This window comes from Myxocyprinus asiaticus, chromosome 25, assembly GCF_019703515.2.
Source record: "Myxocyprinus asiaticus isolate MX2 ecotype Aquarium Trade chromosome 25, UBuf_Myxa_2, whole genome shotgun sequence".
In the NCBI taxonomy this organism is placed as follows: domain Eukaryota; kingdom Metazoa; phylum Chordata; class Actinopteri; order Cypriniformes; family Catostomidae; genus Myxocyprinus; species Myxocyprinus asiaticus.
This window is the reverse complement of record NC_059368.1, coordinates 15709857-15736192: the sequence shown is the minus strand read 5'-3', so window position 1 is coordinate 15736192 and position 26336 is coordinate 15709857. Positions and strand designations below refer to the sequence as shown.

Sequence of the window (26336 nt, the reverse complement as noted above, 5' to 3'; positions counted from 1 at the left end):
TGATGTAACAGTGTAGCCAATCTCATGTCAGTTAGTAACCTGATGGTTCTTACACAGCAGGTAGGCTATAACTTTGTTGATGGCTTTCAAAACATTTGCATCGCTGAGTAAAAAGTTTTATGTTCATCTTTGTTTTGATTCAGGTTAATTGAAAGCAAAGTATTAGTCAGCAGGTCTCTTTTTTAAGGTAAATTGACACTGATCTTAATAACTGTCAACTTGACAGTTTAATTATCAACTACATTTTGTACTGTGGGGTACACCGTTTGGTTTGGAGGCAGCATCGGCATGAGAATTGGCAGATTTTTTTTAAATTTTTTTTAAGAGAACCACATAAGTGTCCAGCAATTTTCACTTACATATCATGTCTATAGTTTGGCTGGCCACACCCATTGTGCAAGGCCAAGATAATAGTGCTTATAATGCTAATGATGAACCTGATTAACATTACAGTACTTAACTATACACATATTCACAAATTGCTACCTTTTAGTTTGGCTATGTAGAATATTTTGTGTATATATGAGGATATTTCTTTCCTGTCCTGACATGCTCCCAATTAAACCAGTATTTACTTTAGAAATGTTTCTGAGAGTTATTGTATTATCACATTCTTCTGAGTTAACTGAGTAAATTCAGTTTATTGCTTAAGCGAATTATGGCATTCCTTAACATGGCACAGTTTGCCCAGATTTGCAAAGTCAAAATGCTTGCACTCATGAGTTGACCAAATATTAGGAAGTTTTTAACAGTCAGTGGAAGACACAATGCTGTCATTCTCTTTGCATTTTTTTGTGTGTGCTTGTCAAGGAGTCTCCCCTTTATCCCCACAGGAGCTATGTATATCTATGAATAGCTATGTATATAGTGCCTCACTTTAAAGCTTAAAAAGGACCCAAAAGTTATCCATGCAACTCCTGCATCATATTCCAAATTTTCTGAAGGCATACGATTAGGGATGCACCGATACCACTTTTTCTCTCCCGATCCGATTCCGTTACCTGAACTCTTAGTAATGGGCTATCGGCCCAGTTGATACCAGTGTTGTTGTTTTTTCTTAACCAGTTTAGAATATCTTTACTTCATTACGTGGAACCAGTTGGGTGTACTCTTTTATATGTAAAGAACCACAAATGTCTAACTGCACATTATTTCAAAATAAATGGTCAGCCTATTAAGAAAAACTTTACTAGCCTACTGAATGTAGCGGCAAAATAAACAGTAATTCCAGTGAAAGTCTTCAGTAGAAAAGAAGCCAGTTTTCTTTGCACATTTTATTTTCAACTTGTATCTGGGCTTAAAAAAGAATTCAGATCTCTTTTTTTGTTCACTTTAGTTGTAAGATATCAGTCCACTTTTCATTCACTCAGTTATTTTTTGGAACACAGTCAACTTAAATATTATTGTAATTTGTACACAAATAACAATAATACTTATTATTATTAACTTTTTGAATTTTATCATACAATAGTAATATATTTCATTTGTGCACCTTGAAATAATTTTGATGGTCAGAACACTCCAGGAAGACTTGGAAGTGTCTAAATGTAGGCTGCTAGTTCACAGTAGTTTAATTTGCTTCTTATTTAAAATCTGGTGAAATGCTCCTCCAGTGCTGTTCTCAATGTATGTTATTAGCGAACCGAACTGTTGAGCATCTACATCTGAGATGTAGCCTAGTTCATGTGGAGCGCTCACATATTGCATGCCGCTCTGAGGGTTGAAAATAGCAGTGCATCACGAGCCTGTGTGTGTGTGTGTGTGTGTGTGTGTGTGTGTGTGTGTGTGTGTGTGTGTGTGTGTCAACAGCTGTGCCATTCACTGCATAGCGCAATCTCTGCATGCTTTTTAGGGTTGGGTGATATGCAAGAAATATTTTCACGATATTTTTATAAAAAATATATTGCGATATCCGATTATATCGTCTACCCCCGATCGGAGATTATTTTTTGATTTTGCTTTAAAAATGAAATTCATTTATTGAAACCTCAAAGATATTTCTATATTCAAATTGCGTTTTAAACAGAATGAAAAAGCAGTTAAAATTGGTTAAAAAAAAATGGTATATTACCACCTCCCCAAATCCAAACATTTACCGTCTCCAACTTCCTCCGCTATGGAGGTGTCACGCAAGTATCCATCTACAACAACAGGTGGAAAATTACTGATACAAATTGACATCTAAAGACTAGAGGTCGACCGATATAACGGTTTTGCCGATTAATCAGCACCGATAACAGATTTCTGGAACTATCGGTATCGGCAAACATCCACACTGATAGTTTTTTCCCCGTTGCGTGTTGTGCTGGAGTGGCTGGGAGGGGTCCGCTGTCGTTATACAGTATGAAAGTGGCCTCTAGAGGCGAAATAAAAACTTTCACTTCGCTGATGCCTTGTGGTGTTTGTTTTGACACGTGAGACTACACACTGCATTGAGCGGAACACTTCAGATGCGGATTTAAAACATCAAAAACGAAAAGGTATGTATACGGTACACTACAGTAAACGTTGTCATATCATTATAAAGTAATACATTTGTTGACTAGATGCTGCATTAGTAGAGAACAGCAGTATGTTTTCAGACAAGGCTGAGAGGACGCTAACATAAAAGCTAACCTCAAGCGGTTAGAACAATGTGACAGAAATACACGCAAGTCCTACCCAAATGTTTAAATGTCACAATATTTACCATCTATTTGCATTAGTTTATATCTAGCTGGTTACGTTTATGCATTCGTTAGCCAGCAGTTGCATATTTAAAGGTAGTGAGAGAAAACAAATTAATATCTCCATGCAGCCGAGAGAAATGTGTAAACAAATCGGAAATGCATCTAATTTCAATTACATTTTTTTAATCCTCAAAGTAATACGATGACTTCAGATCTATCACATTCGTGCACTAAAAAGACTAGACACAGTGCAACAAATACAGTTTAACAGAAAGCAGGGGTCACAGTATGCTTTTAAAGTTCTTTTTAATTAGACACATCATCTAAAAAAAACAGTGCTCCTGCACGAGACATTGAATAAACAAAGACATTCGTCTAGCTTGCGTTTACATAGAAAAACAAATGGATGGTTGCAAAAGCGTTCGGTATGAACAGCCCCTTACAGTTGGTGGAGGTCTTTGGCCATTGCGCCTTGCTCTCTTATAAGCATTTCTCAGATTAAGCAATGAGTTGTTTAAATGCTTTGTCAGGAAAGATGTTCAACTTGGAAATGTCTTGAGGTCTGTTGTGTTCCATCTGTTTGAACAGCCCCTGGCCTGGGCTCATAGTCTGAGCCACTTCACCACCGAGTTCAGCCGAATACCACTGCTATCTGGGAATATTGCTACTTTACAGACAACTGTACTGAAAAAAAAAAAAACAGTGTGGTATTTTGCTATTATTATGAAGCTTGAGTCTGGAGTAGTAGGAATCAATGCAAGTGTAACACCATGTGAACTGTCTATTGAAGTGTTTCCCCCCTCATTTTACTTTTGACTTAACATTTGAGAATATGGACTGACTAAAACTTTTTATTTATTTATTTTATGCGCATTAGTTGAAAATGAAATGCTCTTTTTTTTTAACAGCCAGGATAGGAATGTTCTATGCAATAATATAACAGGGCTGAATGGTTTATGTATTTATTGTGCCCTCTTGTGGACTAAGGAAACAACGTCAATTTAAAAATCAGCTGACTTTAAAATTCAAATATTAGTTCATATATATTAATATTTATATACATTACTGTGCAAAAGTTTTAGGCACTTAAGATGTTTCACAAAAACATTTGTCTAAAGATGGTTATTTATATCTTCATCTTTAGTGTGACAATAGGAAATATAAATGTTAGACTCCCAAACATTACTTTTGCAAAGAGAAAAGATTAGAATAGAAGAACAGGGCGCTCTGCAAGAGATGGCATTGCCCCCACAGTGCCCCCCACTGAACATCGTGTAATTCTGGGATTATATGAAGAGACAGGAGCAACTGAGACAGCCTAAATAGATAGAAGAACTGTGGCGAATTCTCCAAGAATCTTGGAACATCCTATCTGCCAACAACCAAGAAAAACTGTGTCCAGGTGTACCTAGGAGAATTGGGGCTGTTGTAAAGGCAAAGGTGGCCACACCAAATATTGATTTAGTCTTTTTTTATGTTTACTGGACTTTGTATGATGTTAATTGATAAATGAAAATTATTTATGTCATTATTTTTGAGGACATCCTCACTATGCAATATTTTCACAAGTGCCTAAAACCTTTGCACAGTACTGTATTTATTTCATTTAAAAATGTACAATACATTTTCATGGTTCAGTCAGTACTGTTTATTTTTGTAATACATTTCAGCACTATTTTACATTTGAGTGTTATTTTTTCATTCAGTATCAATTTTAAAAACTATCAGTTGATTAATTGGTTATTGGCAGGTACTGCCCAACTTAGTTATCGGTATCGGTAAAATCCTCTATCGGTCGACCTCTAAAAGACAGTTATAAATGTAAACAACAATAATAATAATAACAACGATAATAATAATAATTGAAAGATAAATAATTTCTTCTAGAAAGTTTAACTCAACCCGCATAATTTCTACTTTTATAAAATGGCTACATCAGTTATTTTCTAAAGTCCATGTTTGAACAAAAAGAAAACACCAGTTTACCTATTAGGTGTAAGCCTAATAAATTCCCTTGTGTTCCCCAATTATTGCTGCCTAATAATTTTCACTGAGTTCTTATCGAATTTGTGCCTTAGTTAAGCCATCTCAAGTGGTCCAACATATATAGGTTGCTTAACTATTTTTAATTTTCCAAAATGTTGTTGAGTGATTATGTATTGGTATTGCAAAACCAAATTTATTTTTATTTTTATTTTACTTGTTTAACCACGGCCATCTTTGTGTCATGATGCACAACACATTTTGGTTATTGAGATGTTTACAGAAACCTCAGTATCTCAGCACAGGATGGTCCTTGCTCCTTGGAACAAAAACTGGTCTCTAGAGCACATTTCAAGGTACATGTACATGTATAATCATTTTGCACATTCTTGTTCCTTAGACTTAGAACATAAGTTCTAATGTAATGATCAAGAGCGCTGAAAGTTCCACTTATAGGGTAAATTTATTATGGGAAGGGTTCGAGTCTGTCTTGATTTTTTTTGGGGGGGTGGGGGGGGTACCTAGGTAAGTATAGTGTGCATGCAGAACATTTCAGGGTTGAGACATTATTATGGGGGTGAGAGAGTGCAATTTTTTAACATTTCCCTCACTTTCAGGTTGATTATCTCTGGTGGGGAACAAGATACGAACCTGAAATTTTCACAGATACAAGTCCTCTATGGTAGCATTCTGCTGTAAAAATTTTGAGAAATGTACAGATGCAATATAAGCATTACATATAATAAAAATGAACAGTATTTTACAGTAATTGTTTATTATTGAGACACCACAATTTCAAGTACATTTTATTTATAGCACCTTTCAAGAACAGATGTCACAAAATGCTTCACAATAAAATATAAAAAAAACAAACAAATAAGAAACAGAGTAACAGACATTAAATGCAGACAACCAGATAAAAACATGAAACAAGACAAACAGTATTTAAACAAAAGCAAGTCTAAACAAGTGGGTCTTTAGCTGCTTTTTAAAAGTGTCCACAGTGTCCAGAGATCTTAAGTCCAAGGGGAGAGAGTTCCAAAGTTTAGGAGCTACAACCTCAAAAGCACAGTCTCCTTTTGTCTTGAGACTAGAGTGAGGAACAACCACCAAACCCTGATCAGAGGACCTCAGATTCCTAATGTTATTGTATGGCTGCAGTAGCTCTTTAATATAGGCAGGTGCCTGACCATGCAAGGCTCTAAATGTAATCACAAGAATCTTAAACTGGATTCTAAAATTAATAGGAAGCAAACTCTTGCGATGCAGATGTAAAGAAGCACCTAATAGTACTCTCTGATACCGCCTCAAAACTGTGACATTTTCTTGTATCTGGAATTCTCTCACACTTATCGAACCTGTCTTTGATTTTCAATTCATGAAGTTCAGTTACTGCCTTGCTTTTGCCCTAGCTCTGTAACAGTGAAATCTCAAACTCAAAATTTTTACATCAGAATGCTACCATAGAGGACCTATATCTGTGAAAATTTCAGGTTCCTATCTGGTCCCCCACCAGAGATAATCAACCCGAAAGTGAGGGAAATATTGAAAAATTGCACTTTCTCACCCCATAAAAAAATAAAATAAAAAAAAAGTATCAAACCTGAAATGTTCTACATACACACTATACTTACCTAGGTACCCCCTAAAAAAATTTGGACTGAGACTCGAACCCTTCCCATTATAAATTGACCCTAAAAGTGGAACTTTCAGTTATCTTGATCATTACATTAGGACCTACGTTCTAAGGAACAAGAATGTGCAAAATGTGTATATTTGTACATGTACCTTGTAATGTGCTCTAGAGATCAGTTTTTGTTCCAAGGAGCTAGGACCATTCTGAGGTGAGATATTGAGGTTTCCGTATACATCTGTATAACCAAATTTTGTCGCATGCCATGACACAAAGATGGCCGCTGTGGTTAAACCAAGTAAAAGAAAAATTAAAAACTGGTGGTTTTGCAATACTAATACATAGAGCTAATCACTCAAAAAAAAAAATCAGGAAAATTAAAAATGGTCAAGCAAACAACTTTACAATTATTGGACCTGTATTGTGTTTTGTTGATGCAATAGTGGTGCCTAAAATGAAATAGAACTTAATTTTAAATGAAATGGAACTTAATTTTAGGTTTTTGTATTATTTTATGACTTAATAAATTTCATCTTTGTTTCTTTAATACATAGATGAATATAAAAAATATAAATAAATACAGTATATACAAAGATACAGAGCCATTTCTAGCAATAAGCGGCATAAGCGCTTAAAATGTAGGTTTTCGTTTAGGGCCCCTATATGCTCAGAAACAGCCCTGCAAAGATTTATATGAAGTGAACCTGCAGAGTTGCATTCACAATGCATGTTAACCGTGAACTGCTCTGTGGAAATAAAGCGAACTAAACTCAAAGCACCTCCTAAGGTGATCTGAGGTCATTTGCCGCTTTGTCATAGACAACAGTATTCTTAAACTTTTTTCAGATTACTAAAACAGAAAAAGGGACTGGGATGGCCATGGCAGAACCTTGATTTTGTGGTCAGTGAACCATTTTTGTGTTGATTTTGATGTTTGTTTTGGATCATTGTCCTGCTGGAAGATACAACCTCGGCCCATTTTAAGCTTTCTGGTAGAGACAGTCAGGTTTTGATTTTTATATCTGGTGGTATTTGATAGAGTTCATGATGCCATGTATGCAAACAATGCATCCATCCATCTCTGGTGTTTGCTGCCAAAAAGCTCTATTTTTATTTTATTTGACAGTAGAACCCGGTCCCATTTGAAGTTCCAGTGGTGTCTGGCAAACTGAAGACACTTGAGTTTGTTGTTGGATGAGAGCAAAGGCTTTTTTCTTGAAACCCTTCCAAGCAACTTGTGGTGATGTAGGTGACGTCTGATTGTAGTTTTGGAGACTTTCTGACCCCAAGAACAACTAATTTCTTCAGTTCTCCTGCTGTGATCCATAACAAATTTTTGGCCACTCAAACCTTCCTCCTCATTGTGCTTGTAGACAATAGAGACTCACACCCTCTTCTAGGCTGATACGTAACATCTCCAGTTCATTGTAACTTCTTAATTATTGCCCTGATTGTGGAAATGGGTATTTTCAATACTTTAGCTATTTTCTTATAGCCACTTCCCATTTTGTGAAGCTCAACAACCTTTTGCCACACATCATAGCTATATACTTTGGTCTTACCCATTGTGATGGATGACTTAGGAAATTTGGCTTGTACACCCTAATATTTATACTAGTGGTCAACTGATATATCACAGAGGCCGACAAAATGGCCAATATTCAGTTTTTTTTAATTATCGCATCGACCAATACATTTCCCCCTTTGGACAATTTGTTTCTTCAGGGTGCTAAGATTCACCTGCTTGCATGAGAAGTGACTGCGACATGTAAACGACCAGTCATGGTTTTTGTTGTTACTTGCCATTGTGTTACTACAATAATAGACCGGTGTGCAACACCGTCATTTAAATGGTCTGCATATCAGAGCCACAGCAGACGCGTTTGAGCTCATAATGTTAAAGTGTTCGCCTGTTTCATTCTCCCTCTCTCTCCTCAACAGTTCCCTGTAACTTTTAACTGTCTTGTCTAATGATAAAAAGACCAATATCAATAAAACTAATATCATATACCATCTGCAAATATGCACATATCTTGTTTAAACCCATGTAATAAACCATCCTCACACAACTTTAGCAGTTCCTGTGGAGCGCTCATTTATTTACCTCTAAAGCACATATTCTAACAGTCTCTCCTCAACAGTTCACTGTAACCTTTCTAATGATAAAAAGCAAATATCAATAAAACTTCTATTATATACCATCTGCAAATATCTCTTTTAAAAAGATGTATTTCACAAACCTCACGAAAATCCAGCATTTTCTTCCCGTCGAGCGCTCGTCTAATATCTTCCTCTGAAGCACGTATTCCATCAGCCAGAATAAAAAAACTTCAGGATAAGGATCAAAAGTTCTTCTGATTCACAAATCATGACGGTCACTCCATGACAATCCAAGCAGGTGATCCAGGCTGTTTAAACTGTCAGGAGATTGCCGCTCACGCTGAATCCGCATGAGCGCGTGAGTGCATCTTCAAAGTAAAAGTGCTTCGTGTTGTGCTATAATAAGTAAATGTCTTATTCACTATGCGCCGAATGTACAATTGGTTTGATTCTGTGTTTTTTGAGAAAATGCGATTGCTAACATGGACAACCATCCATGGTTGCTGGACTACTGTGTGTACTGTTATTTCCTTCTTCCTAATATATTAACAATTTCTTCATGTGCAAATAAATTACTAAAATTTGATGACTAAACAGAAATCAGAAGAAACAATATTTTTTTTTTTAGATTCTTTTTTACAAAGTTAAATTTAGTGTGAAATTTACAAAAATTGGCATGTGCAGTTTACAAAACTATCTTCAAGAGACTTTGAATAAAATGCACAAGTCGTATGGACTACTTTAATTGTGCTTTTATGCTTCTTTTATGTCATTTTTGGAGCTTGACAGTAACGATCATGACTAACACACAGTATCGAGTTTGGATTGGGCTCATCGAACCGATACCAGATCTAAAAACTGTCTACATTCAACAGAGTTTGGGGAGAAACAACCAAAAACAAGCAATTTAAGTCATTGAAATTAATAAATCTTTTATGTCCATTGCGCATTCATGAGCATTGTGAAAGAAGCTCGTTCACAGTGACACGTGTGTTCACGCAAGAAGTTACATTGTTTTTAGCGCTAAATAAACCATAAAGAGGCGGTCACACAACACTTTGTGCTCTATTCACTCCTATAAAAATGCATCCGAGCACGGAAGCGACCAGAAATGCAAGATCATGAAGAAATTTCGTACAACACTGCGTACCAAAGTTTGGTGAACTCTGAACTGCGAATCTGGGTGTCGAGAGGACGAGTGACCAATAGAAGATCGAAAAGTCACACACTGACCTCTTGGCTCAATTCAAAGGATACATATTTCAAAGCTGTGTTTTTTATTGTTGCTGGAAAGTGAGTAGACTGTATATTTTAACATTTTAAAGTAGCCCTTCCGCATGACATCATGTCCTGGTCCGTTGCAAAGCCTAGTGACCCTTTATATGGGTTTGGGACGGTTCTCTAGTGGTGGTCCTAAGTTACAAGTTCAAACCTCATTAAGGGTTTTCCTTGAACAATCACCATTGTGCACTTAAACAAGGCACTTAACCTCCGGTTGCTTCAGGATTGGCCCTGTCCCTGTAACTTAACAGTGTAATATTGTGTGAAAGTTGTGCAAACAAATTTAATCTGCCCCAGTTGTGTGCTGATCAATAAAGTATATTTCTCCTATTACTGTCACGGTCCTGTCAGTCTGGGTTTTGGTCTGACAGGACCGTGGCATTATCCTCCCATGTCTGTCTTGTGTTTCATTGTCTGTCTTTCTGTGAGCGCACGGTTTTGGTTGTATTCCTTGCCGTGCACTCTTCAGTCTGTCTTGTTTCATGTCTGGAGTATGGTGTCTGGGTCCTGACTTCCTGTCTGGTTCGGTTTCGGTCTGTGTCGGGATGTGGACACTTATGCTCCATGTCTGTCTATTATTGACATGGGTGCATCACGCTTATGTCATCTTGGCTGCATGCACTCGCGTCTGTCTCTCGCGAACATGGGTGCGCCTCGCATCGTGCTCTCGTTGCGCTGCGCGCCCGGGTCGCGAGCTGTCTTCATGTTGTGCTGAGGTTCGGTCACTTCGGTGTAAGGTGTCTGGTGTGTGTGTGGCCGAACTCTCGCACAGGTGTCCTGTCTTGTTTTTGTTGCCTGTTGCGTGCATCGTGTGTTGTTTGCCTCGTGATGTATGCTCAGGTTTCGTTAAGTGTGAGAATGCGTGGCATCCCTTTGTTTGGCGTTGCTACGCATTCTCTCGTCTTGTTGGTTGGCATGGGCGTATATTGCCTCATTGTCTTGGCAATGTGTGCTCATGCCTTTCGGGTGTTTTGTTGTCTTGTGAGAGCACGTGGCTTTGTTTTGTTTCTATATTGCCGCGTGTCTCATTGTCTTACTTCAGTGTTTCTCAACTGGTGGGTCGCAGCCCAAAAGTGGGTCGCAGATCTATTCAGATTGGGTCGCGGACAGCAGGGAAAGAACAATGCACTGATTCGGCTGCTGCCCAAGTGGTAGCCTATTTAGGACTGCCGAAGCAAATTTAATGATACTCTCTCATTCAGCTAAAGGCTTCTCATCTGCACTGCGATATTTTCGCGGTACGATTAAAGCTTTCACGTGAGTGTAACAGAAGCAGCTCACGCTAATGATCTGCTCCGATCTCTGGCGCGCATGCGCAACAACCGGGCCTCCCTCGATATTGTGGCGCGCAGACCTCGAAACTGATGCGACCTATTTCAGTTCTAGCGAGACTTTTCTAGTTTAAAGTGTTACGGAGGAAGTCCAGTCAAACCTCTCAAACAGTAGGCAGACCCGACATGCCAAACAGCACTGAAGAGGAAAAGAGCAACACTGTGCTATGCGCTATTTTTTTTTTTTTTTTTTTTTTTTTTTTTTTTACACATCATCACAATTGTTTCAGTGAGCAATTGTCACATGAGTAAAAGTAATTGTTATATTTTGACAACATGTTATAGTTTCATATTAATTAATCTATTGTTAGAATCTATTAGACCTCATATTAAATGTTTCAGCTAGTATTATTTTTTAATATATACTATAATTTATTGTTATTACTACTATTTAAGACTAGCTACATTGACCTAACCATGTTAGCCTAATGAGGAGCCTTTTCGCCTGTGTAATATGTATGTTCTATTTGAATGATGTTTGAAATTAGAAACAAACGGGATAATAATGGGCTCACATAAATACATATTCTCTTAAATTGTTTAAAGGTTGGAGAGAAACATTCCTGTCGCTTTTGTTGATGATGTCATCAACAAAAATAATGTCACTTAATACATAGCCTTATACTTGAAAACCAAGAACAAAACTATGCAAGATAAAAGGAAATGCGACCCAGGGTACATTAAATACAAGTTAACGTTTTTACTATGGTGGGTCGCCACTTGATTTCCAATGTAAAATCTGGGTCCCAAAGCAAAACCAGTTGAGAACCACTGTCTTAAGTCATACCCTGCCTCCTTGTTTGCCCATTATTAATTTATTAGTCACACCTGCCCTGTTTTGTTAACCTGTTGATTTCTCTCCCTATTTTAGTCTCCTCGTATTTGCTGTCCAGTGCCAGTTCGTCTTGTCTCCAGTCTTGTGTGCTTATTTTCCAGTCGGTCAAGTTGGTTGTCCTGTTTATTATTCCCATCCCTACCTCGGTCCGGTCGGTCCTGCTTCTTGTTTCCCCTGCCACAGCCTAGATTATATTTCCTTTGTTTTTTCCCCTTCAGGGTAGTTTATGTTTATTGTTTTTCCCCCTTGTGGGAGTTTGAGTTGTTTCCCTTTATTTTTGTTTTTAAAAATTCCCTGTTTTTTAACTCTGCGTTTGGGTCCTGTCTCTGCATTCCCTGACAATTCCATTTCATTCTATTCTATTATAAAATACTTCTCAAACTCCTTGTACTTGCTCAGAATTTCTAACATTCACTATTTATATTAGACCTAAAGTTTTGTTGCTAAAACTCATCCCATCTAATTCTCTTTTAACATGCTATGCTTTTAAATGTGAACCACTCACATAAGGAAGACAGAGGTTGTTGTCACAACCCCCTACTGTCCTAAGCAGTCATTTTCCACAACTGATGAGTTTTGACAGGTGCCATTGTGTCTGCTAATAGGCCACTGTCTTCCCAGCTTTCCTATAGTATTTATAGCTTTCCCCTACCTACAGAGTGAGCCACCGCCTGCCATTAGCCCAAATCTAAAGCTACTGTACTTGATTAGCGTATAATAATTAGCATATGCGTGTAATCAGTATTATTGTGTGTCTCTGAGTCGCCGGTGACCCTGCTTTACATAAGGAAACACCCCACTCATCCCTCTCACGCTATCACTTTCTCGCTCTAGCCCTCAAGATGGAGAGAAAGAGAGGAGCTGTCAATTTTTGATTTGCTTCTGAAGTAGCCCAATCCCAACAATGAGAGGAGATAAAGAGATTCTGTTTGTATTTGTCATAGTAACAGTGCCTGTGTTGATTACATGCTTTTGTGTGCCAAGGGTACCATCTTTCTTTTAAACTCTTTCGCACCATCCACGCACACTTTCTCTCTCTCGTTCGGTGTCCAACCATTATCCTTTCCATCACCAAATCCCGCATCCCATGGATGATTCTGGCATGGTGTGTAAGAGAAAGAAGCCAAGCCATATTTTTGTGTCTTGGAGAGGGAGAGAGAAGCTTCTTAATCCCTTCATTGAGAGTGGAATGTGTGAATGACGAAGGGGGTGCAGACCTCATTTTAACCCCCCTGCCAAATGGATGGCACATCCCCCTTGATCTGCTCCTCTGGTCTTGTCTCAAGATGGGCACATGTCTTCCTCAGTTTTGGATAGTGAGGGATTCTTACAGTTCTTTAGCGGTTTTTTAGTCTGTAATATTGCATTAAAATCTGCCATTTGAGTTAAAAAAAACATGAATATAGCTTCACTGTTAAAGTTAACTCAACACAGGTGTTTCATTTCATTTGAATGTGTCACTAACTATGTTTTATATGCACTAAACATTTTATTCCAGGGTTTGTGCAGAAAGTGGCATTCTGAAACTTCATGTAAACAAGAAAGCTGTTATTCATTTAAGAGATTAGGAGGAAGCTGTTTAACACACTTGGGCTTCTCCTGTAGAACACAGCCTTTGTGGCCATGTAAATGCATTAGCAACATTCTTACAGGTTTTTGAAGTGCATGCATGCATGTGGAACAGACCGGATAATGTCATAGGATGGAGGCCTACATCATATCAACACAGCGAAAAGAATTCAACATTTCTCGGAGTACAACTGGAAAAGCACATACACTATAAACTATACCCATTTATACACACCCATTTAAAATATGTGGGAAACCCCACTATTGCAGCGCAATTCCGCTGCAGGTCGTGATTAAAAGTTAAGGAAACAAACACAGCCACAACTCTGGAATATCTGTAAATAAAACGGAGAAACAGAGAATAAAATAGTGAAAACTTCCTCTAATGCCATGTTTGTCATTTACACAAGCGTCGCAGGGAAATTATGTTGCTGTGAAGAATACTGCTTATATACGGGAGCTGCATGTATATGGATTAAATTAAAGAGAAAGCCGCGAACACTGCTCATGTAAACCCATATGCCGTTTTTGAGCCTTAAGCAATGTTTTAAACGGCTGTAATAAAACAGCTTTAATAAATGCTTTCTGGTGTCCATGTAAACAAGCTGATTGACATATGTTGCCCGATTTCTCAGTTTATTGGGTATATCCATTCGCATATGAATAAATCCTAGTATATTTCCGATTTTGTTACTGTTCTAAATATAGAAACAGTCAACATAGTCTCATGTGAATTCGTAATAATTTATACAAGATGACTTTGCTCATACAAAAAGGTGTGACTTTTATCAGTATAGAGAATGTATGTAATTGATACAGTACAGGAAAATTGGGACCAGATTGCTTGAAATCATATGTTTAGGGAAGTAATCGAAGATGCTTAAAATTGCCCACTTCTAATCGTTCTCTTTATGGATTATGCCATTTTTAAACTGTGACTCATTGGCCTCCTCAGTTTTATTGAGTTTGTCACAGACAGTAAGAGCTTATGTTTTATATTCACTTGACTGGAGAATGCAAATCAAATGTCAGTGCAACCCAGTAACTTGTTTTGTTTCTGTTTTGTTTGCATATGTATGTAAAATTTCATTTAAATCTATTAAATCTCTATGCTCATTGTCTGTGGCATTGGCACTCTGTTTGTGGTCAACTTGTTTACAGTGCTAAAGTTAAGCGTCATGAGACCGCTGACTCTGCTTGATATCCATCTTTAGGATTCAGTGTTGTTTACAGACAGGAGAATTCTCTACTCCCCTTCTCCTTTTTTATATACACCACTCTCTTTCCATACCCATCCCTCACTCCCCATCCCCCCACTTCACCACCTCCTCTTCATCCCCCTTTCATTCTCTTTTTCTGTTTCCAAAAACCCTCTATCCCTGTCTGCCATTAATAAAAATGGCTTGCTTGCCTGGTTGTCAGTCCCAGTCAAGTGTAATCCAAAGTCTACAGCATCCTCCCCGACAACTATTTTAATGGTAATGGGTAGCATATTGTGTCAAGTCTACCATATCCTACTTGAGATGACAGTATCAGAAGTGGGAGTTGATGCTGTGGGAACAAAGACAGGGGGCAGCTTTTTGCCAGAGTGAGGGTGTTGGGGTGCATGTGTGTGTGTGTGTGTGTGTGAGAGAGACTTGTGTGTAGAATGTGGAGGGGGATGATGGTGGTGGGGCGCGAGTGCACTTATTGTCCCTCTGTCCTCTTCTCTTTGGAGCTATGATGCGATGAGATGGCATTGTGCTTCCATTTTCTGCTACTTTTATTGTGAAAACGAGTAAGCAGGGTGGAGAGATGAAATGCTCGCTCTTAAACTTGACTTGATCCGACTCGCTAAAAGCTAATGCATAGCCGGCACAGAGCCCTTACGGTAGGTGAGGTGACCTCTCTCTGCTGTTTTTTCACTGCCCTCTCTCTCCTCCTAATGAGGATGCACCATTGTCCCCAGCACACACAGGCATCTGAAAAAGAGGAGAGAGGCCTGGATTCTGCCATCTCCTCATATCGGCATAAGGCATGTGAAAGCTTTTAACAGTGCTTTTAGTGCACCTTTCACACAATTGACTATTTTTGGGTGATGTACATAACATGGACCTGGTCTCTCTCTCTCTCTCTCTCTCTCTCTCTCTCTCTCTCTCTCTCTCTCTCTCTCTCCCCTCTCCTTCATGCTTTTTCTCACTGACTCACTCATTCTGTCTCACTCTGTCCATGTTGTTTTGCTTTTATTTTGATGTTTTTCTCCACTGTCGTGTTGTCTTATAGACTTTAAGAGACTTCAAGGTTCATGTCCTACTCTAGAAGAGCTACCTATGGTTGTTTTTCAACAATATTTATATTGTACATCTCTTTGCCTTATGCTTTATAATGAGGAGGTTTGGAATGCAACAGGTCCAGTTAGGGATAGGTGCAGGATGTTGATTATATATAGAGAACTTTCATATTTTTTGTGGCCTTGCTTTTAAAGGGAAGGAATTAACAGACACAACCTTACAGAATGGGTTTGAGCTTGTCTATCCAAACTGTCAGCACGTTAAAGCCCTCTCAGAGAAGTTTTGTCTCTAATTTCATCTCCTTTAAAACACTGTTGCTACAACCATCAAAGCACCGCTCAATCCTTTATTTTATTTTATTTTTTATTTATTTTTTATTTTTTTACGTACAAACACATCTCACCATCTAAGAAATGCATCTGAATATGCTTTGGTGAACCAGTATTTTACAATGTTTCCTTAAAAGAACATTCCGGGTTCAATAAAAGTTAAGCTCAAACAACATCAATTGTGGCATAATGTTGATTACCACAAAATTATTCAGACTTTTTTTGGCCCATCCTTTTCTTAAAAAAAAACAAAAAAACAATTCAAACAAGGTTACAATGATGCACTTACAATGGATGTGAATGGGGCCAATTCTTTAGAAGGTTTAAAGGCAAGTATTTTACATTTATACATTGAGTATTTTATTTGAAGTGCCTCATTAGTTTCCATCCACTTTTCGAGCTGTTTTGTTATCGACAAAGTGAAAATGTATAAAACAATGTTTGCGAAATTTGCCGTCTTCTGCCTGTTTCCATTCAAATGGCCTTTTATCGATAAAAATTGTGTACGTGATGACGTCATGCTTAAAAGAACACTTCGTCGCATTAGTTTTGGTTTATCGCAAAAGAAATCTTCCCTTAAGCGTTTCCATACAGAAATGTGTGTATGTCGCTAATTGTGTACCTTTCGCCTCCCAGATGTCCCTATTTCCCCACTATTTGGTAAAATGGGGAGAGTATTGAGACAATTCATTGAAATTAGCCAGCTTACTGTCATTTTAATTTCACAAATAAATGCAATCAGAAGACGAGGAATTGCAATCAAAATGGACCAGTTGCCTTTCTGATAGGACTGTAATATTGGTCCTGATGTTGCGCCTATCGCAGGTTGCCACCGGTTCCGACCCGAAAGTGAATCGTCATTGCCCTGTTCAAGCTGGCATCTTGTACCAAATAGTGGGGAAACTTTCGGTCTTAGTATAAGGACCATCCATCGATATGTACACTACCGGTCAAAACTTTTGAAACACTTGACTGAAATGTTTCTCATGATCTTCAAAATCTTTTGATCTGAAGGCGTATGCTTAAATGTTTGAAATTAGTTTTGTAGACAAAAATATAATTGTGCCACCATATTAATTTATTTCATTATAAAACTAAAAAAGACAAGCAGCCAAGATAGATGGGAACTCCTTCAATACTGTTTAAAAAGCATCCCAGAATGATACCTCAAGAAGTTGCCAAGAGTACATGTCTGCAAATTCTAGGCAAAGGGTGACTACTTTGAAGATGCTAAAATATAACACAGTTTTTATTTATTTTGGATTTTGTTTGGTCACAACATAATTCCCATAGTTCCATTTATGTTATTTTATAGTTTTGATGACTTTACTATTATTCTAAAATGTGAAGAAAAAAAATTTATAATAAAGAATGAGTAAGTGTTTCAAAACTTTTGACCGGTAGTATATATGTCGTGTACACAGCTATTAAAGAAAAATTGATGCGGTGTAATATCAGGGTTTACATGTGTGATACATTCCTGATATTCAATAGGCTATTTTGAACAATCATTTAATCTAAAGCATTGCCATCACAACTGCATTATGTCTCTGTAACAGTCTAAGGATGGACAAGGAGGAGGTGGGAACCGGCTGAACAATAAACAAACTTTAATGATATAAATTAACTTAAAACAACATAAAACATAAGGACACAGACACACATGCAACGCGGCCGCATGCGCCTCTCTCTCTCAAACCGGCATCTCCAGCTGCCCCTTATCTTGCTCTCCCACTGATCAGCTGATTCAGCGCCGGCCGTGCTTCATTATGGCCTTGCCACACCCTCCTCCTCGTCACACTCCTCCCCCGCCAGATTCAGGCTGGGGCGCCACCGGTCTGACTAACTCCCCACAGCCCCCCCCGCCCCCCATCTCCTGGGGGGAGACACTGCCGTTCTGTCAGCCAGTGGCCCACCCCGCCTCCTGTGAACCTGGGGGAAGAGACGAGGGGAGGCGTGGGGATAGGGAAAGGGCGAGTGGAGACACACGGAGAGAGGAGAGAGAGAACTTGCTTGCCGGCTCCCGGACACGCTGTCGCCCAGTCCTCAACCGCTCCTCCGCCCTCTGGCAGACGCCAGGGCGCTCCTCCCCCAGCAGACGGCAGCGAGTCCTCTGGCCGCTCCTCCCCTTCTCGGCAGATGGCCGCGGTTCCTCTGTTTCTGGGCGGATGGCAGCGGCGAGGACTCCGCGACAGCGCATCCCTCCTCCTTCCCGGGTTTCGGCACCACTATAACAGTCTGATGGGCAAGGAGGAGACGGGACTCACTAAAAGCTAATGCATAGCCTGAAGAAGCTCAGCAAATGCGATCTGAGGTAAAGAGGGTTAGATTTCAAATATTTAAAAGTTTTAAAATGTTCAATAGCTCGTTTTCTGAAAGTGAACTCGGCACTGGATAAATAGTTCTGATAGTTTATAGACTTGAAATAAGTGTAGAACATTCTGAGAATGTCATTCAGCCGACTTTTTTCGTCTGCAGAACAGGGTAAGGATAATTTAAATGTGTGTAAAGAAAAGGCAATTATATAGGCCTAACAATATTATTTTTTCATTTGGTAATATATTTTTTAATTTAATGCTTTATTCGTTTGGTAATTTATTTAATTTAATACAGGGAATTTTGCTGGCATTTTTTCGAATTGGGCTGTTAGTGTTCCAGAAAGGCCACTGATGCTTTTCTCCTAGTATTGTGTATTTATTTTTAATTTCAACATCTTTGTGCACAGAAATTATGTTTTTTGTATTGTGGGTTAATTCCATAACTGCTGTCTATTATTTTGAATGGTGTGGAAAAGCAACTTTTATAAATAAACGTATGGCTACCGCGAATAATAAGCAAAGAGTGATCATTAATTTGTTCTCTGTGCACTTGTCAATGACTGGTTTATGAGAGATATTTGTGTTGGCACTCCTGGAAGTGTCATGACACAGATGTGTTTGTGGCATCGGATCTGTGCAGGTATGCCATTAAGACCAATCCATAACAGTGCGAGTAATGCTTCACGTACAATAAATTGGCTTTCAAGGATGTATACCTTGTCGTCATGATTAATACAGACTATTGATTGGGGTAGATTCTGTCGTGTGACACTATTTTTGTGTTTATGCCTATTTTCTCGACAGAAAGTGTTTCCAAACCAGTTTTTCTTGACATTTGAAGTATCAGCATAGAGTTTATGCACTAGAGTTAAACGGAAAAATATTATGTTACATTTTTGCGATAATTTGCTTTTCCATCAGCTATATCGGTAAACTTTTTGATGCGCTACACTTTTTGTCGCAAAAAACGCTTGGATGGAAATGTAGCTATTGTAACATGATTTTTTGCTTTCTTTTGTAATGAAAGGAAGGGCAAGACAAAATAATTTTTGGTGGTAATCAACAATATGCCACAAATACTGTCGACTGAGCTTAACTTGTATTGAACATTCCCTGGATTATTCCAGACCAATTAGTCAAATAACAAAACAGGACATTTATGTCAAGCAATAGCTGATGATCTGCTGTTGAAGAGTAAAGAATTTTCTGAGAGAGAAAACATGAAAACTATTTACCGGTTAATTGGTTATCATCTTTTTCCACCACCTTGGTTATCGGTATCAGCTAAATCTAATATCGGACAACCTTTAATTCGGAGAATCCAAAAACTATTTATTTTGATTTTGAAAATGTGTAGTTTTGCACCTCTGCATCTCTAGCCCTGTTAGTTGCTGACTATAAATAATTTATTAAATGGACATCATTAAAATAGCCTGTAGCTTACACTATTAACATAAAAACCACATAAGAGAACATAGCTGACTATCAGAGAGTCTCTTAGCATTTGATTGTCTTGTTTAGCCCTGAGTCTCATTACCTGCCATCATACCATTCCCCTCTCTTATCAGCTCACCAGTACGCACACAGGTATTGATGGACCTCTTGAAAAGCCCCGTCTTTGCCGCAGCACGAGGCCGCTGTCTTAATGAATTGGGCTGTTTTCATCTGCTCATTGAGTGTTTGATGTGTAAGGGCTTCCGTCTGTGGTTAACTTTGGTTGCCACGGTAATCAGGGCCTTTGTTGGGCTGTTTTGTTTGCTTGTCTTAGGTTTGATTGAGATCATTAGCAGTGAGAAGAGGACAGTCAAACTCCTCAGAGTTTACATCTGCAGCAGTATACAGTATGATGTACCCCCCTCACCCCCATTTTACACACACACATACACAAATACAACACACAAGTGTGATCAGTGGTGCTTGCAAGCATCACTATAATGGATTAGAACCAACCCCTAACCTTACGTATTAAATTCGAACTCATAACAAGAAATGCAAAGTTTGTGCTACGTGACTGATACTTAACGTCTTGTTGAGGAGGGGTGTGCTATTACCTTCCTGAGCAAATTAAATCCAATCCATATGTAAGGACCAGAATATCATAAAGACTTTGGGGTGTGTTCTTTTTACTTGGCCAGTAAGCATCCGCCCATAACAGCCTAGCAAACACATTGCAATGCCCCAACACTCTAGCAACCGCATAGAAACCCTGGCCACCCAACCCAATCCCTAACATCTTGGTGGCAATTGTTAAAAGGGCAAGCACCAAAAGTCATATTTTCTTCATGAAAATATAAAAGTCTAATTATTGTTGTAATTTTATTCTAAAGCTAGATAGCCTTGTGTATTACCTGTCTGTCAGCAATGAAAGACAGGGAAAGTGTTTGGATAATCTCTGGAAAATAATCTTTATTGTTGCAGTTCTACTTGGTGCTGCTATAGGTGCAGAAATATCAGTGAATATGTTGGTGTTTCTTCAACTTAGGTAAATTTCATGTCCCTATGGTAAATCTTTAATAAAAAGAGCAGATTTCAGCTATTTGTTGTATGAAGGTCACATTAAAACTTGACTTAGAAATTTTTTACAAGCCTTTATCCTTAATTTTTGGTACTTTTCAAATGCCTTTTATGTATAGATTTTATTGTTTAACCCTTGTCCCAGACCGAGACTTTAAAAATCCATTATAAAAATACAACAAAATTTAAGTCAACAAAATTGTCAGTGAAGATTATGCTTGACATGAGATGTGATATTTGGAGAAAACAATGAAAAATCAAGGGAGCAGAATTATTTTATTAGGCATCTTTATCATCAAGGTGTTAATTATGCCAAATTATGTAAAAAGTGTGGCAAATATAATTTAAGTGTGTGTTTTTGGGATAAAACCAAATGTTAGCTATAAAATTAGCTTTACCAAGACGTTAAATAGGTCTTTTCCACCAGGGAATTCTATCAAACACGATTATGAATTTGAGATATGGTGGAAATTACACTTTGAAATTTTTGTGAATTTCAGAAAAATTGACAGATCTTCTGTGTTGCATGTAGATACACTGTTGGGGAATGTTAGAAAATTAAAAAACTTTTCAGAGTGTGAAAATGTCTTAATGGGACTTTACTCTCTAGAAATTCACAGGAATAAAAGAGTCTGAAGTTAAAGAAACACCCATATATAACTCTTGCCACTATGTTTTCTCACAAAACATCCAGTTTAGGACTTGACAGGCTTGTTCTTTGACCTGGAATGCAAGTGCCACTGGAATACTTAAAATATAATTATAGGCTTTCCACTATTATGAGCATTGAACTTATGTGTTTGCAGTGACCTCTTGTGTCTTGGACTTCATGACTTCATAGCTAATCTGTTTGAAGGTAATGAAAGGCTGAAGAATTTGTTGTCTTACCAGGAAGGGGAGGAGATGACTAACCTACTTGGATTTTCTTAAATCTTATCCCCTCCTTCCCCTTGTTAATACAAGACAGAGTGAAATAAGAAACAGAGAGCCTGACCTATTGACACCTTAATAGTTCTTTATCATTTGTGTGGTGTGTGTGTGTGTGTGTGTGTGCGCGTGTGTGTGTGTTTGTGTTTTAACAAGTTATCAAGATGAATGGGCTTTCACCTTTGGCCCAAGAGCTAATCCTCCTCAGTAACTAACTAACTGTTCTTCCGGTGTGACCATACACCACATAATAGTCTCAAAACCATGACATTATTATCAAAAGTGTGTGTATTAAATTACCTGTAACCATGATCATTTGACATGGAGATTAACTTCTTTAGACTTCATTGTATATTGTTTCAGTTTCAAGTTTAATTGGTCACATACACAGTACGACATGTAGTGAAATTCTTGGTATGACTTTTCTCCCCAAACCCAGCGGTCCAGCCATTTACAAAGTATTAGCAAGCTACTCAGCAAGGTTGCTACTAAATGCTTCCAAGGCACTGCAGTTACCGTGCTCTTATAGTCATTGTGTTAATCCCCATCTCATATGACTGTGCAGGTGGGGAATGGACTAGATCAGGGTTAAAAAGATGTAAATTGGATTGGAGATTGCAGAAATACATAGTATTTGGAGAAGTGGTACCATGGGTGGTTTGAGGAAGTTACAGCAAAGAGAAACTCAATATTAATGAAAACATTGGAAGTAGGACAAACTTCACTCAAGTGATAAATGTATATGTTTAGAGAGGGGTAGGTTTGTGAAACTGTGTTTAATGAGAATGGAAGAAAAAGCTGGATTTGGGTCATATAGATAGAGAGAGAGGGAGAGGGGAAAACTGAAGAGGTTGGTATTTCATTAATGTTCCTCATTGTGAGGCGAGATCTGCACTTTCTGAAGGGGCCCTCTCAAGGCTAAGACCTGACTTGAAGCAGCTGAAAAGATGGAGGCAGGGAATAAGCGATGGAAAAAGAAGGGGCTGTGGGTAATCTGAGATCGATGAGAATGTCCACTCTTCATCTCCAATTAGGGCCCACATAAGACATTTTCCTCAAAGCACAGATTCATTTATTCGTTTAACTTACTGTCTCCTCCATCTTTTCAGGCATTCATCGGTTTTATGAGTCTGGGTTGAGCAGATATACGAATGTGGGGTTATTGATCTGTTCTTTTATTTCTGTCTGCGTGTTGCTGTTCCTGCCTTTTGCCTCTTCAGCCTCTCCTTGAATGCTGTCATCAGGCTGTTCTTTTATTTGATAAACATCTACCTCTCCAGTGACCCTGTTATAGTGTCTCTGTGGGCCTTTTTGTGGACTTCACCAATGTGATGTTGAATAAAGTGTTGCATGCATCGGTTTTATCGGATTTAATGCTTTGCTTTAATACCGAGCTCAGTTATATTGAAGCATTGGTGGTGTTCAGCTACACAGTAAGTATATATATCTTTCCATACAGTACTGTGCAAAAGTCTTATACACATTAGGTGTTTCACAAAAGCATTTGTCTTAAGATGGTTATTTATATCTTCTGCTTTAGTGTCAATAGAAAATATAAATGTTAGACTCCCAAACATTACTTTTACAAATAGAAAAGATTAGAATAGAAGAACAGGGAGCCCTGCAACAGATGCCATGGCCCCCACAAAGCCCCCTACTAAACATTGTGTCAGTCTGAGATTACATAGAGACAGAAGCAATTGAAACAGCCTAAATAGATAGAAGAACTGTGGTGAATTCTCCAAGAAGCTTGGAACATCCTTTCTGCCAACAACCAAGAAAAACTATGTCCAGGTGTAAGTAGGAGAATTAAAGGCAAAGTTGGTCACACCAAATATTGATTTAGATTTTTTATGTTTACTGGAATTTGTATGACATTAAGTGATAAATGAAAACTATATATTTCATTATTTTTGAAGACATCCTCACTATGCAACATTTTGCACAGTACTGTATATCTTTACAGAATGTCTTTCATAATCTGAGATGAATCTGAGATGGTCGACCTTGCTGAACGTCATGTACTGATTGTTATTTGTTCTTGATCTCCTCAGACAAACCTCCCTATCTTCAAGCTGAAGGAGTCCCGTGTCCGAAGGAGATACAGCGACTTTGAGTGGCTGAGAGGAGAACTCGAGAGGGAGAGCAAGGTGAAGAATTGGAGAAGAATGGCTTTAATGAAATAGTACTGTGGGTATGAATAGTTGGTCAGAACTTGCACAAATTCTCCAACTGTAGTATTTTGTTCTCCCTTTTACTGCATAATGCCTGTGTTACTGTAAGGGTCCATTTCAACGACATCGATTTAAGAATAATGATTTTTGATCATTGGATGCTCCAGATGATCTCTTATATAATTCTGCAGTACAGGTAATGACATTTGAAATGATTGTAAGAGACAGATGATTGCATTTTGAGATGTATGTGATGTGAATGAAGGTCTTGTGTTTCAAATAGGTGGTCGTGCCCCCCCTTCCTGGAAAGGCTTTGATCAGGCAGCTCCCATTCCGTGGGGACGACGGTATATTTGACGACTCTTTTATTGAGGAACGGCGGCAAGGCCTGGAGCAGTTCCTCAACAAGTAAGTCACAAAATCTTCCAAACATCTCATATATCTCTTCATCAGAATATAAATGGCTAGGGGTGCACCAATCGATCGGCCACCGGTCGAAATTGGCCAATATTCATCTTAAATCTGTGATCGGCAGTTGGCCGATCATGCCTAGAATCAGGGCCGATCTTTTTTGCAACACACAGGGAATTACACATACACTGCTCCTCTAATGAATGAGCGCTTGCTCAGCCATTGAAGCATGAGAGAGTGGCCTTTGGAGGGTGAGTTGTTGGCAGTTCTAAGCATTCACATATTTAAGTTTTCAAACATGTAATTCACATGAATATGCCGTTTTGTTTTTAAAAATATGTAAGAATTAGACGTTTATGTATATTAAGTTGACCATTTTCTAGCGTCATTATGGTAGTTATTCTGACTCGCTGCACAGTGAACAGGAAGAGAATAAAGAGGCTGCTAACGGCTGCTAAATCTGAGTACACGTGATGTAACGTGAGTCGTGACAATCAGATGTTGTGTGGAGCGATAGAGACTGTTTGAGCGATCGTGAGCGCTTTTAGCTTTACTCTCTTTAACATGGGCGCTCTCAGGTTCAATCAAACATGCGCTCTCCAGGTGCTCCCAATATCTCATCATCAGTCACTCATCTCAATGCTATTCTGTAAGGATCCCAATTTAAATCAGATTAATATTGGTCACAATACCACTAATAACAGATGTAACTATTTAACCTTCAATAAGGGCACTGCGTCTTCAAGAATTTGCTTAATAATTAGTGATTTGTGTTACAACAAGACGCCAAAGACAGTAAACAAATCATAGATATTAATGATTTCTCACTGGTGCAGTTTTAGAGCTTGTAATGGCTATAATCTCTGCTGTGTGTGATGCTCTCATGATTTTTACTGGTTGCCAGTATGTCACAATGGCCTTTTGATATTTACAACAGTACTATTTATAACTGTTTTCAATACAAATAAATGTTAGCAATTCACAATTAATGTAATTTTAATGTAATTTTGGTAATACTTTACAAAAAGATTTAATTTCTTAAACATTAGTTAATGCATTAGATATCATGAACAAACAATGAACAATATATTTCTACAGCATTTATTAATCGTAATGTTATTTAATAAAAATACAATTGTTCATGTTAGTTGAAAGTGCATTAATGTACATTAACTAATACAACTTTTGATTTTAAAAATTTAATAGTATATGTTGTAACTAACATTAAGTTCATTAGTTCATGTCAACTACAGTAATGTTGTTAAATAATGTTAACAATTAGAACCTTTTTGTAAAGTGTTACCGTAATTTTACTGTGTGGGGCATAAACTTATAGCTGCAGCATATAACTTGCAATAGTGTGGCAAAAGGCACAAAAAAATCGGTATCTGTATCAGCCGAACTTAGTGTTAAAAAATTGGAGATTGTTATCGGCCTCAAATTTCCTGATCAGTGCACCAATATAAATGGCCACTTTGCACTGGTTAGCTAAAATGAAAACTGTTATTTCTTAATAATAATAAAAGATGATCTTGTGTGTGGTGTGACTGGGATCCCCTAAAACATTCAGTGGTTTATCCCAAAAGTGCTGTAGAAACAGGTATGATTTGACAGAAATGTTATTTTCTTCATATACAGTTGAAGTCAGAAGTTTACATACACTTAGTTTGAAGTCATTAAAACTCATTTTTAACAAATCCACAGATTTAAAATTAGCAAACTATAGTTTTGGCAAGTCATTTAGGACATCTACTTTGTGCATGAAACGAGTAATTTTTTACAGACAGATTGTTTCACTTTTAATTGACTATATCCTAATTCCAGTGGGTCAGAAGTTTACATAAGAAGTTAACTGTGCCTTTAAGCAGCTTGGAAAATGATTTCAAGCCTTTAGACAATTAGCCAATTAGCTTCTGATAGGAGGTGTACCTGAGGATGTATTTTAAAGCCTACCTTCAAACTCAGTGCCTCTTTGCTTGACATCATGGGAAA

At 38.0% G+C, this 26336-nt stretch overlaps 1 protein-coding gene across 1 annotated transcript in view; it reads left to right on the top strand.

Annotated features, from left to right (window-relative positions):
• LOC127415954 (sorting nexin-3-like) overlaps nucleotides 1-26336 on the top strand; it is a 34292-nt gene that overhangs the window by 352 nt on the left and 7604 nt on the right. The window contains exons 2-3 of the mRNA XM_051655004.1: nucleotides 23814-23909; nucleotides 24217-24341. Of these exons, the coding sequence (XP_051510964.1) occupies nucleotides 23814-23909; nucleotides 24217-24341 (221 nt within the window). The remainder of the gene's footprint in view (nucleotides 1-23813; nucleotides 23910-24216; nucleotides 24342-26336) is intronic.